At 42.3% G+C, this 14294-nt stretch overlaps 1 protein-coding gene across 4 annotated transcripts in view; it reads left to right on the top strand.

The window, feature by feature from the left end:
• The window catches only part of IL1RAPL2 (interleukin 1 receptor accessory protein like 2), a 406561-nt gene that overhangs the window by 278020 nt on the left and 114247 nt on the right, over positions 1–14294 (top strand). For all 4 annotated transcript variants that reach the window (XM_075763494.1, XM_075763495.1, XM_075763496.1 and 1 more), the window contains one exon: positions 12291–12365. In XM_075763494.1, coding sequence (XP_075619609.1) covers positions 12291–12365 — 75 coding nt within the window. The remainder of the gene's footprint in view (positions 1–12290; positions 12366–14294) is intronic.

Genomic DNA, 14294 nt, shown 5'->3' with positions numbered 1-14294 from the left:
TTACTCATTAACCCCCTACAGAGCAAAATCAATTGGCAAGAGATGACTTAACAGAAGTTCCATGTTTCTTACTTGTGAATGCCGTTAATCTGAAAAAATTACAACTCAAATTCCATCTAAAAATTGTTTGCGGTATGGCAGCTTTGAAATTGTAATGGTCCTGCTGAACATCAAAGCAGGCTGAGCTGTTACACTGTGCAACATCTAATCATGTCCAAAGTACAAGTTTTTCTACTGTCTTTGAGACTTGAAGTGAAATACATTTTTAATGTTGATCTTCAGTAGCTCTGTCCTCTTCTTTAAAAAACTGCACAGGAACATTTGGTTACAAAGGTTTTGACTCAGGGCTATCTCAGGGCACAGGTAAGCCATGCAGTTGCCTGAAAGAGCAACCTGAGACAGGTGGCACAATGGCACGGGCTCCTCCTTCACCAGGGTATGGTGTGCACTACCTGAAGGCTGCTGCGGAGCTTGGAGATGGCTTTTCCCAGCCCCCAAAAGAGGACCATTGTTTTGCCTAGATGTAGTACCATAGGTTCTTAATACTTAGTTCAGCTGGCATTCATCTTCAACAATAATTCTCTTTTGATAGACTAACTATATTTAATATGAGCTTGTTACTTTCAGAGAATAATGGATTGCTTTGAGTTTTATTAAAACAATGCATAAAGTCCACTCCACGATAATTCACGTTGCTGGGGTTGTGCTGTGGTGCAGTAGTTCACTGTGCATGAGTGGTCAAATTGATCATGGAATATTAATTGGTTGTGGACTGCAGGCTTTTGGTACTCTGGTTCTGGTTGACAAGAATGATAGCTTTCATTTGTATGCAAAGTCTCCAGCTGTCCCTTCAAGATGGATGATGGGATCTGGCTTCATCAGTCACCACTTCTTTACTTTTTTATAAGACAGAAAGAAAAAAGAATTAAAAAAGCCAAAAGATAAAATGTCATAAAATGTTCTTTGCAGATCTCCTTGAAATAGAGGGTAATTTCAAGCATCTTATTTCTGCTCAGAGTGCAAGAGAAACATTTTGAGTGCAGATGAAATGATGTGTCCTTTGTGTTAAATACACTCTGTTCATTAAATAGAACACACTCCATTTGAGATTTTCATGAATTATATCGCAGGGAAATGTAATTTACATTTAGTAACAATTTATTACACTTTTTTCTCTACCTCAGAGGAAACTCATGCTTGCTTCATAAAAGAAATGCTTGCTTCATAAAAGAGAGCCAGCAGATCAATACCTGGCTCTGAGCCTGGTGTCACCAGCAGAATTTTGGATTTTTTGATCATGGGTTGGTCTACATGACACCAGGCCTGCTGGGGACAGACGAGGTACACTTGTCTCAAAGAGGGAAAAGGATCTTTGCACAGGAGTTAGCAGGACTCATTGGAAGAGCTTTAAATTAGATTTGAAGGGGGAAAGGGATAAAACCAGGCTCACTAGAGATAAGCCTGGGGGCAGCATACCAATTCTGAGGGACGGTTTTCCAGCAAGGTCCTTTGGTCTGCTGTCTCAATGGCGGTAGGAGATGGAGATCCATGCGACAGCAAAAATGCAAGGGTTATTGATGGGTTAGAAGCCACGGAAGCACCTGAGAATGGTCATGTAGGAATTAGGGCTTGCCCCCCACAAAAAAAGGTGGCAGGATCAGTAGCTGAACTGAAGTACATCTACACCAATGCACACAGCATGGGCAACAAACAGGAGGAATTGGAAGCCATTGTGCAGTGGGAAAACTATGTCATAGTTATACTATGATATACATCCTCTATTGGATGAGGAAGAGGCTGAGGTACTTAATGCCTTCTTTGCCTCAGTCTTTAATAGTAAGAGCAGTTGTTCTCTGGGTACCCAGCCCCTGAGTTGGAAAACAGGGATGGGGAGAATGAAGCCCCCATCATGCAAGGGGAAATGGTCAGTGACCTGCTACACCACTTAACACACACACAAGTCTGTAGGCCCAGATAAGATCCACCCAAGGGTACTGAGGGACCTGGCAGAAGTGCTCACCAAGCCACTTTTCATCATTTCTCAGCAGTCTTGGCTAACCAGGGAGGTCCACCTTGACTGCAGGTTAGCAAATGTGACACCCATCCACAAGAAGGGCTGGAAGGAGGATCTGGGGAACTACGGGCTTGTCAGTCTGACCTTGGTGCTGGGGAAGGTTATGGAGCAGATCATCTTGAGTGCCATCACACGGCACGTACAGGACAAGCAGGTGATCAGGCCCAGCCAGCATGGGTTTATGAAAGGCAGGTCCTGCTTGACTAACCTGATCTCCTCCTATGACAAGGTGACCCACTTAGTGGATGAGGGAAAGGCTGTGGATGTTGTCTACCTGGACTTTAGTAAAGCCTTTGACACTGTTTCCCACAGTGTTCTCCTGGAGAAACTGGCTGCTCATGGCTTGGACAGGTGTAAAAAACTGGCTGGATGGCCAGGCCCAAAGAATTGTGGTGGATGGAGTGAAATCCGGTTGGTGGCCAGTCACAAGTGGTGTTCCCCAGGGCTCAGTACTGGGGCCGGTTCTCTTTAATATCTTTATCAACCCTCTGGACAAGGAGATCAAGTGCACCCTCAGTACGTTTGCAGAGGACACCAAGCTGGGTGGGAATGTCGATCTGCTTGAGGGTACGAAGGCTCTACAGAGGGACCTGGACAGGCTGGATCGATGGTCTGAGGCCAACTGTTTGAGGTTCCACAAGGCTCAGTGCTGAGGCCTGCACTTGGGTCACAACAACCCCAGGCAACGCTACAGGCTTGGGGAAGAGTGGCTGGAAAGCTGCCTGGCGGAAAAAGGACCTGGGGGTGTTGGTTGACAGGAGGCTGATTATGAGCCAGCTTTGTGCCCAGCTGGCCAAGAAGGCCACCAGCACCCTGGCTTGTCTCAGGAATAGTGTGGCCAGCAGGACTAGGGCAGTGATCATCCCCCTGTATTTGGCACTGATGAGGCCACTCCTCAAGTGCTGCGTTCAGTTTTGTGCCCCTCACTACAAGAAGGACATTGAGGTGCTGGAGTGTGTCCAAAGAAGGGCAATGAAGCTGGTGAAGGGTCTGGAGCACAAGTCTTATGAGGAGCAGCTGAGGGCACTGGGGTTGTTTAGCCTGGAGAAGAGGAGGCTGAGGGGAGGCCTTATTGCTCTCTACAGCTACTTGAAAGGAGGTTGTAGCCGAGTGGGTGTTGGTGTCTTCTCCCAAGTGACAAGTGACAGAACAAGAGGAAATGGCCTCAGGTTGCTCCAGGGGAGGTTTAGATTGGATATTTGGAAAAATTTCTGTGCTGAAAGGGTTGTCAGTCATTGGAACAGGCTGCCCAGGGAAGTGGTTGAGTCACCATCCCTGGAGCTATTTAAGAGATGCATAGATGTGGTGCTTAGGGACATGGTTTAGTGGTGGACCTGGCAGTGTTGATTAATGGTTGGACTTGATGATCTTAAAGGTCTTTTCCAACCAAAATAATTCTATTCAATGATTCTCTGATCCACATTTAGGAACAGAATAAAATGATTGTGTATAATCTAATTCAATCTGTGAAATTTAGAAATGCAGTGAAAGGAAAAATGTGTTGGCAACTGTAGGAGTAAGGAAACTTGATAGCATCAGTACAGTGAGAGCCCTGCTAACACAGAATTCTTCTACTTTCCAGCACCCACCTTGCAATGACTGTAGTGACAGCACTGATAGCAACCCCTACTATCAGTGTCACTGAACGTTTCACATCAGGAGATGCATAACAGGCAGCTGCCACTGGCATTTAACGTGTATATTGCAGTAGTGTTAGGTGGTTAGCCCTGCTGTAATTACTTTGTGACGGGCACCTTGTAGGGTTTTGCCATCTGTGCTTCAGTAATGTGCAATCCATGCTATTGTTTCTATTCCACTTCACCAGAGTCCTCCTAAGGCATATTCTGTTGCACAAGTTCCACCAGAATCTCACCATTTCATTTTCTACAGCCCTACATGACTTGATTGTCTTGTAAGAAGGGGAAAGAAGGTTCTGCACCAATTTGAAAAACAGAAGATCCCAAACCCAAAATCTATTTTGTTTCTACTTTTCTTAACATTTCCATGAATTCAGCAGAGTTCATCTAGTACCTGACGCTCCTGCTCTTCTCTCCAAAGCAGTTTGGCTATCTCCATGCCCTCTGATAGCATCCTGTGTGCAGTAGCTGAAGACATCTTAGGTGAGAAGACTGACAGCAAGACATCTTGTTCAGAGATGATTTTGCACCTGGAATTGCCAGCTGCTGTTACTACTTTTAAACAGGTACCACGGGCTGCAAGGTCGTGCCTGCAGCAGCAGCTGTGGGAGCAGCTGGCAAGAACAGGACAGACACAGCTAGTTGTTTAGGGTTTTGACTGCTCTCAAAGTCAAGGGGGCTACAGTCATGGCCAGCTTCTTCTTGGTGCCAGTAGTATGACCTGTCAAACATGGGTCTGTTCCAAGTCATTGAGAACTTAATGGGTTAGAATCAAAACCACCAGTAATGATCCAAGAGCATTTGAGTGCCTCAAAATTCATTTCCCTTGCGAGCTGCATTTCAGCATGGACACAGCATCTTCCTTAAAACTGTGATTGTGTTGTCCTTCTTTCTATGTCATAAAAAGAATTCATGTGATGAATTCCAATTATTTACTGCTAATACAAAAATGCTAAACTCCTTCTTGCAGAAAATTGTCCCACAGAGGCAGACCAAACAGTGCATTAAGGCACTCTTGATCCTAGGTAGACTTTTCAAATAGTGATGTTCATAGTGATGGTGGCAGATGGGGAGGCATCCAGTTACTGTATCATTTCACCCCATCGTCCCAAAAGATGCATTTCCTGCTCAAATAGTAATAAATAGAGAAAAACTCTTTGTCACTGGTTAATGACTCCTGGCTTCCACACAAGTTCTGAGTTTATTGAGTTTGAGTTTATTGAGAATAAGTGTTGAGTGTTTATTTTCAAAGGTGGAGACATTATCCTTTGACAACATTTTGTTGCAATGGCTTTATTTCTGTTACAGCAAATGACGGATGGAGGTTCAGTCATTTTGTCAGCTTGATACTGTGGTGAAGGAAAGGCAGCACAATAGCCAAATGCTGAAAAGGTGTGTTTTGACTGACTGGTAGAACACAGTACAATACAGCTAATCAGGGGACAGTGTCCTCATATAAACACAGCCTCACAAAGTTGCATTTTTATGAATGAGTTCCTTTATGTGGTTTTCCACTGCTTTTCACCTTGTGTGGTAATTTACTGCTGTGCCAAGAAAATGAAAAGTGATCATTCTGATTGGGTAGCAGGACTTGCTGGTGACTGTGTTAGAGGCTCAGTCCACAAAGCGTACTTATTACAAGTTCAGGTGGGAACCCTTGGTTCTTCAGACAAGCTTTTAACTCTGTAAGTGCACAGTTCAGTCCCTGGCAGCCAAGACTATAGCTGTTACATTTACATTTACATCTGCACAATTGGCTCACATGTTTGCTTAGGTGTAAGCAGCAACATAAAAGATAAAGCAGTAGCAGGTCAGGCCTGAAGCATTTTACTGTCAGCCACTGAGAAATTGGCACAAGCTGGGATTTCTGATGAGCCAAAGGGAGTTAGGTACGTGTTTTTTAAAAGGCATAATGCTGAGCTTCCCTTAGCAACATGTGCCCTCTGGTTAACATATTGATTTAGCATTTTGCATGCAGTTGGTTCCATCTTCATCTATGGTGTGAAAGTTCCAATGTCACTGCCAAGATTTTTAGGTGCCAAAGTAGATCTAAGCCATGCCTGGAAGCATGTGTATTTGAACTGAGAGTGAACAAAAGCTTAACTTTGGGTATGAGCTAGTTTCAGATTAAGGATTTGGCATGCTGTTATTTGCCCCAGAGGACGTTATTCAAACAGATTGGTTCTGCTGTCAAAAGGTTAGCCAGATTCTTGATTGAATGATACTAGAGGCTCTGTGTTAATTAATGGTGGGAAAATGCCAGATCCTTTGATTGAAGGAAGTAGGTTGGCATGTAATTGTCTCATAGAAGATTTGAAACAATTTCATTAGATTCCCTGCATTCTGCTTCATATTTGGATAATTTTTCCTTTCATCATTGCAAATTACATGAACAAATGTCCAGGAGGTACATCAATAGCAAAATTACAGAGCAGCAAATGTACTTCGGGTGCTTATCACAAGAAGAGGAGCAGTCATTATCCACCCTGAGGAAGAAGAAGAAAACCCTTCCCCAGCATTTGACCAGTTCTTAGCTGCGTATGAGTTAACATTTTTAACCTTCTGCCTTCACCTCCCTTAGAAGAGTTATCTGGTCTGGAAAACACTCCAGCTGTGCTGAGTCACAAGAAAGAGGCCCTTCAAATCACAAGCAGCTGGATTTGAGTGCATGACCCTGGTGCTGACTGGCTTCACATGGGCAGCAATTCAGGTCCCTGGAGCACGAGCAATGCCTGTTGGCTTAGAGCATGCCTTTGCATAGCACAGGGGGAAGGTGATCTGCATTAAACTCCAAAGTTGTGTTTCACTGGTCCACTCAAAAATTGCACTAAGAGACTTGTGTTCATTGTAGCAACAGCTTAGGCTGTCTGTCTCTCACTGTGGTTGCTGTAAAAGAAGTCTGACTGGAGTGGGGAGAGTACTGTGAGGCGGCTGCTGTAGGGAAATAGAGCTGTGGCAAATAACAAACTGTGAAGGAACTGGTGCTTATCGAGATGCCTGGTAGTTTTTCTAGCTGGTTATCATTGCTTATCCCTAAATAATGATATCCTAAGGCTGTTTGTTTTCAACTGCTTTGTGCTTTTTCAAGAGAACTCAATAGTGTGTCAGATTCATGTTTGAATATGGAATGAGAGATTTTTGAAACAGTAAGGCTGTGGTAGAAAAAAATGAGCCTCTAGGCTCTTACGCTGCATTGGTACTTAGAAGCAGGAGCTGCTCCTTCAAGGCTGTTTTCCTCTTCAGTTGGTCCTCTGAGTATCTCGACATTGCCCTGTGCAGCAAGTCATGCTCTCCCTCGTCTGCTAAAGATCACTGTGTAACTAATTGGAGAGACCAAATCTTTTGCTGGCCTCTTCTCTGCTTTTCTGAGGCATTTCTCCTGGGACAGTGTGTTCCTTGTGCCTATGAAAAAGAGAGACAAAAAGTATCATGTGTGCTGGGAAAGAAAATGTACCTGGATGAACAGTTGCAGAGGATCAGATCAGTGTATTGATTTGTATGACACTGTACCTTTAAATCTCTTATGGAAAAACCCCATGACAAGTGTTGAAATCACAGCAACTTGATTATTATTTTAAAGTTTGTGTATTAGTTTTGTAATGGGGTGAATATAAGCATAAGAGGAAACAGCACTTTAAGCAGTGTCTTACCAGTCTGGCTGCTAAACAGCCTCTGGCCATGTCCACTAGGCTCTTATAGGAGGCACAATGCATTGCCGGGTGCCTCTGGTAAAGAAATGTCTTTCCAGCTTGTCATCCAGCACCTGTGACTTCAAGTGATGCCCCAGGTAACATGCCTGGTTTACCCTGGGACAAAGCACAGGAGCCCTGTGTGAGCCCTCTCAGTCTTAATTCAGTAGTGTGCTGTATCAGCTGATACTTGCATAAACAAATGCAGCTAAAGCTGTCCTGGCCTGTTCACGGGATGAAATCCTAGAATGGCAAGTAAAGGCAATGAAACCCCTTAGTGTGCTGCACTGTCAGACCTAGTATCTTGCAAAGATAGGCCTATCTGTATGTCTATCTGTGGCTGCAGGAATTGTTGCTTTGGGGAACTAATATCGTCCTTGTTCTAGTGGCTTCACAGTGTAAGTATTGCTGCCTAGAGCAGCCCAGGGGCATGGCATGTTCCAAGGGGTCTGGGGAAAAAAAAAGTAGACATAGACAGCTCTATCCCAGCTCTCCCTGTGAGAGCTAATGAGGAATCTCCATATTTCTTTGCAGAAGTGCTGCTGTACCTTTAGTAATAGGAAGAGTATTTGCAGTGCATTTAGTTGTTTTAATTTAAAGTGGCTTTGTGGGAGGTGAAGAGTTAGATGAGAACGCATAATACTGTTAGCTTTAATAAAGACATGTTGATACTGTAACAGCATTAATTTTTTTGTATGCTTCCCCTTCTAGCAAGGCTGGAAATCAGAGTGCTGCACATCCATAAAACTGTTTTGAGAATTAAAGAAACTTCTCTTAGAGGAATGAGCATTTGAATAAAGGTTGTTTATGGACTTCTGTCAAACACAGAGATCACGAAAGATTAGAATCTCTCGTAGCTGAGAATATCTTGTACTGCCTTACTGTTTAAGAAGGACCAAAAGTGAATTTCGTAAGGTGAATAAGTGATGTCTGACCTCTAAAATAAGAAAGGCTTTGTTTTCTGTAAACACGTATGACATTGGAGAACCAGCAGTCCATTGCCTTCTGAACTGAAAATCCCTTTGGGCCATTTCAGTTCCTATGTAAAGTGTTCTGACAGGCTGCCAATTCATTATAACAATCACTCTCTAAGAACAATGTGGTGAAATAAACCCATTTAAACTGTGACACACAGGAGCACATTTAGAAAACCTCCAAAGGCTGCAAGTAAAGTGAAGGGAAACAGGGGGAAGCCCTGGCCAGATTGGGTTGCAAGGGGTGCAGGTGGGAATGAACTATGAAAAGAACATTAAGTAAGGAAAGCTTGAGTACACTGGCACAGCATGGATGCAGCTACCCCAGCAAGTTTTCTCCATGTCCTACAGTGCACACAGAGTACATTTTAGTACCAGAAATGAAAAATAATAATACAAGAAAGGCCTGAAGGTAGCAACAAAAGCCTGAGAAACTAAGGGAAAATAAGAAAAAAAGTGTTGGTAATATATCAGAAAGTGAAACTTTGAGGCTCTTCGCAAAGTGCAAGGGATCACACTCAACTGGCATGCAAGGTTTTGGGGGTTTGGGCTCCTCCCCATGAAATTTGCACCCAAACCAAAAGTTACGTCATATACCAAGTTGTTTTGAATTGCGCTCTCAAGCTGATCTCTTTCTCCATTTCAGCCTTCTGAGGTCTTGTGTGTGTGCTGAGCTTTAAACACATCATAATGTCTCCTGAAGGACTCCTGGAAAGGGTTGGTGAGAGTCTAGGCAAAGGGCTTGATTCTGTTAGTACTGGGGTTAAATCCCAAAACCACTTTGCAGCCACTATGACCTTTCCACTCCCTCCAGCACGTTTTGCCGCAGGCCCATGTGGAAACTGCAGCAAATAGCTGCATGTGTCTGGCAGTAGCTCTTCTCTTCTCTTCTCTTCTCTTCTCTTCTCTTCTCTTCTCTTCTCTTCTCTTCTCTTCTCTTCTCTTCTCTTCTCTTCTCTTCTCTTCTCTTCTCTTCTCTTCTCTTCTCTTCTCTTCTCTTCTCTTCTCTTTTCTCTTCGTGCTGAGCATCTGAGGTACTCCTGCATTTAGATACAGGCCAACATGTTACCTTCCTAAGAAGTCTGAATTGTGTACTTCCTAGGCAAAAATGCATTTTCTAGAGATTTTTTGCTCATTCTTTTAAGAAGTTACTGACCTCAGTTGCACAGAGGCAATTAAGAACATTGTTAAATTTTTAATACCTTTGTAGAACTTCCTTTTCCTCTCTCCTTCCAGCAGGAGTTCTGAGGAAGTCTGCCTAGACAATATAAAAAACAATAAAGAAACCAAAACCAAAATTGCAGAAAAGCAATATTGTCAGGTTGTGACTCTAGTGATGAGGTTCCCCTGCAGCAGATGCAAGGGCCAGACAATACTACCTCTAATTTTCTGTGATGAGCTCAGAGAAAATGGCAAGCAATGCCTATGAAGAGTAGATAGCTACCCGTGGGTTATGGTTCAACTAATGTAATTCTAGTCTACTGGCTCTTGCTTCTTGCTAACTTATTATTTATTGACAGGGGTTTTTCATGTGAGGAATTAGAGTATAAGAAAAGCAGAGCTTTTATAGATGTTGAACAGAAAAATGTCAGTATTGAAAATGTACTGTCACTGTCACGTTCCTCCTTGCCAAATGTTCTGGATATCAGCGTATTTGGGTTTCTTGGAGAAGGTACTTTTTTCCTGGACTGTTGGGAATGAGCTTTGCTCGAAGCAGGTGTGACCTTCAAGTGAGAAACTTACTGTTTGAATTAGGGTGGGATTTGTGGAGAAGCTGGAAAAATAGTTCTCCATCTCCCCTTGGATGCAGTGGGATTTTATGAGGAAGAACATTTCAAAAGCTTTTAGCAATTTAAAAGTATCCGTTGCTTAAAAAATCATCAGTGGAATGTGTTCCAAAGTCCCTTGGGTTTTATGCTCAAAACTACTACTTAGAAGTTTTTGGCTTTGGTTAGGATTGAAATTCCTTAAAAAGCAAGTAGTTAGATCGTACTTACACATGTAGGTTTGGCAGTACTTTTCTCTTATTCTCTAATGACATTCAGATGACTTAGGTGCATTAGCACAGCAAATTAATTATTTGTTTCTGCCAGAAATTTTCTAGTCACAAGCTAATCCCCAAATAATGTGATTGTATAGGTAGCCTTGATGTTGCTTCTGGGTCAATCTTGTGACTTTGCACTGGATGAGCATTTTTGAAATGCTGAATTCTCATGAACAGAATTTCCCATTTATCTTTCATTCTGAGCCCTGCTTGTGCTTTTAGTCTTAAGAACATGCTGTTCAAATTACTTTGGAGATGCCTATGTTGTCCTTGTAGGTAAACTGTACAAGGAATTCTTAGAAACACACATGATTTTGATCTGAAATGTTGGCTGGCCACTTCTTACCGAAATGCCTATTTTATGATAAGCAAAACATGGCTGTAGCATCAGTGGAAGGAACACCATTTTCATTTAAGTGGCACTGGGGAGGTAGATTGTGCTGACAATCACTTCTTAAGGAGCTTTAAAAATAGCATCAACTGTAAAGCAAAATCAAACAGGTATTTCTTTAATACAGTTTGTAATTTTCTGTAGATGTAAAAATGTTTTGTATGTTGATGATTTTTTTTTTTTTGTAGCAGAATAATTCAGCTACCTCCAGTTTTACACAGCTGTCACTTGGTAGCTGGTTATCAGAGCCACATTAGTGAAACGTGTGACTGCTGCTCCTCTGCTGCAGCCACTCAGCCAGCTTGTTTTAAAGCCCTGGGGAAGGTGTGCTGAATGATTGACTTCTGCTGAAGCAGAGTGGGGGAGAGATGTCTCCCCAGCATGCTGATGGCTCAGGGTGAGCTGGGAGTGCAGGCCGGGAGCTTGCAGAGCTCAAGCTCCCTCTGCTTGGTTCAGGGAGACCTCCTGCTCTAGCCATGGGCAACTTTCACCTTGGGCTACCAAATTGCTGGGTAGGCTTATTTCCTATTAAATCAGTAAGTGTTGATTGAGGCTTCTGAGGAGATCAAGGTAATTTTGCTTTAGTCTTTTATTGAAAAATGCAAATTCATTGTACAAATTCAGATCAAATAATTTCAGGTGATTAATTTTAACTGGAAAAGTTTTGGAGTAATTTTAAAATGTTTAATTTCATGTAGTGCAAGATACTGTATTTGATTAAAAGCAGTTTTTCCCCATCACCAGGAATACTCAGTCCTTTATTTCAAGCTAGCCCCAACTTACAAAACCTATTTGCACAACCTGGCGCTAGGTTCTCAAACCGGGCCGTGAAACCCGTATCTGTAGCTGTGCTTTTCAGTGGTAGTATTATCTGTGACTGGCTGGAGCAGTCTCCTGGTAGGACCAGGCTGGAGTTTGTTTCCTGCTCTCAGATGGAGATACTTCTGTAGCAGAAGGCAGGGTCCTCACTCAGGCTTTGAGAAGAGGGTCTAGGTGCCCTAGCTGGTTGGGTGGGAGTGTAAGTTAGAGGTGAAGCTGCTGGGGTTCATCAGCCAAAATTATGTGCAAGTTTTCTTTGAGCATCTAAATACTGTTTTGGGAGAGCATAGAGACCCATTGGGACTGGTCACGCTGAAAGAGATTTGGTTGGCATTTCAAATTAATTGTGTTAACTTTGCAAGGTGATGATCTCAAATGTTTGATCTAGTTATTATATGTAGATTAACGGTGAGAAATTGAGAGATTTTTTGCTGCTTTGTATTACAAATGTAATTCTTGAAATGGCTCATTTCTGTTGAATCAGTGGGCCACCACAGCCACTAGGAAAGCGGTAACACGTTGGCAGTGTAACAGCCATATTGTGCAATAAATGTTTACTTGTCATCAAGTGTACAAACATTTGATTGCTTACATGACAGAGCTTTTCTTTTGCAGTCATTGGTCTCAATTTTTCCATTACATTTTCTCATTTTGTTTTCTAGCTTTGCTCACAGACAAACCTCCGAAGCCATTGTTCCCCATGGAGAACCAGCCAACTGTTATAGATGTCCAGCTGGGTAAGTCCCCTTCTGGGAATAATATATCATAAACTTCCACTCTGGTAGCAGATGGGGAAAAAATGAAAGTAGTAAGAAAGGTTTAGTGGTACTGTTATTACATGCAAATCAATTTGCAGCTTCTCATTTATACCTGTAGAATTTACTGCCATGGCAATTTAAGGGAATGAACTTGTGTAACATCAGGGGATGGCAGTACTAATTGGTTAGATTGGGTATTAAATATAAAGCGCTGCTGCTCTTTCTAATATATGATTGATAGAGTAATATATGTCTACATTGGTGCTGTATTGATCAGTTGATGTTCACTCTACCTAAGACAAATATTCTCATAAAAGAAGTGCTGATTCCTTTAAAAGTTAATGTAAAACAGTGCATTTTCAGGTTGTTCTGAATGCTTACCAGAAAGGGCTTTTGACTAAAATGCTTGTATGCTTTTCTCACTCCTGTTATATATTCTTCTGTGAATGCACATCTCTGGATCTCAGCTGGCAGCCAGTATTTTCTCTCATGTTGAGAAACTCTAATGTTAGAGAGTTCTGCTAACTTTGGGGAACTCTGGGGCATCTTGGTGCTGAAAGAACTGCTTAGCTTTGAAGTTCCAGAGGTTTATTTTTTTTTTCAGTGACTTGAAAATAGATTTCTAATTTTGAAAGGCAGAATTGGAGTTGCTGTTGAGGACTGTGGTGCCATGAGCTTAAATTACAGGAGATGTGTTTCGGATGTAGATTATTCACTCTGTGTTGAAGCTGTGGCATTTTCTTTCTTCTTGAGCTCGACTCTCCTCTTCATTTTACACCAAAGCTGGCTAGGATTCAGTGGTGGAATGGTGTTTTAAGGCAAGCAGGGTCAGAATGAAACATTTTAAGTGGGCTGATAAAGTTGCAGTAAAGCTGTTTGCTTGTTTTTGTGAAACCCTACAGGGTCCTACTTGAGCTGAGTACAAAGGCACATCCCTGTTCTTAAACCAGGTGCCTAGCAATTTCAGTGAAGTAGTTAAGATGCTATGAAGTATTTAAAAATGGGACTTGAATTCTTGAATGTGGTTGTTGAATTGTGGTGACTATATGAATCGTTGGTGACCTTAGCTAATCTTAAAAGTTAGCTTTCTCTCATATACCTGAAGTGACTTAGGAGGCTGTCAGGGTTTGCACAGGGAAGACAGCAGTGGATCTGGGAAGCAACCAGTGCCAGATGAATTCTGAAGACAGGCACGTATGTGCATATTCAGGTTCCCCTCCACAGGACTCGCATGTCTGTAGCTGAGGAGAAATTGGCCCTAAAAGGGGAAAACACAAAAAGGGTCTGAAGCCATAGTCAAAAGCCCGCCAGAATTAACAGCAAAACACAGTCATTGAAGTTTAGATCAGCCTAAAAGGCTGAATTCAGTCTCCCGGTCCAACTCCTTAAAAGTCAACTTTCTAATGATTTCCTTCGGGAGCAAACTGTCCCAGCATACATCTGTGTAATAAAGGCACTCAAAGAGTATACATCTTTGTTTCCTGCATTTTTAGTCCATCTTCATTTTCTCTTCCAAATTCCCCTGTTCCATCAGAACTCTGTTGGCTTTGCACTGCATTTCTTCTTTTTTCTGCGTGAAAACATTTTGTTCTGACTGATTAAAAAGAGGTTTGATTAAAAAAAACTGAAAACAAACAACCCCCTTCCTCTCCTTGGAAATATGGCTCAGTAATAGGATTCTGGAATATCTCTAGAGGGAAATATAAATCTTGCATCTTTATATGCTGGAATGTAATCCATTAGTTGTCCCCCAAGATCAGGGAAATTTACATGTGGTGTTTTTTTTCTGATGTGTTAGTGGGTTTGGTTATTGCCACTAAACCATATTCATATTACGTGTGAAAGATTAATGCTGACGAAAGAATTTGAACTTATTTCTTTAACATACAATGAAGTTGACTCATTTCC

This window comes from Balearica regulorum, chromosome 11 (genome assembly GCF_011004875.1).
Source record: "Balearica regulorum gibbericeps isolate bBalReg1 chromosome 11, bBalReg1.pri, whole genome shotgun sequence".
Taxonomy (NCBI): domain Eukaryota; kingdom Metazoa; phylum Chordata; class Aves; order Gruiformes; family Gruidae; genus Balearica; species Balearica regulorum.
The sequence above is the reverse complement of the archived record's forward strand: the minus strand, read 5'-3'. Positions and strand labels throughout refer to the sequence as shown.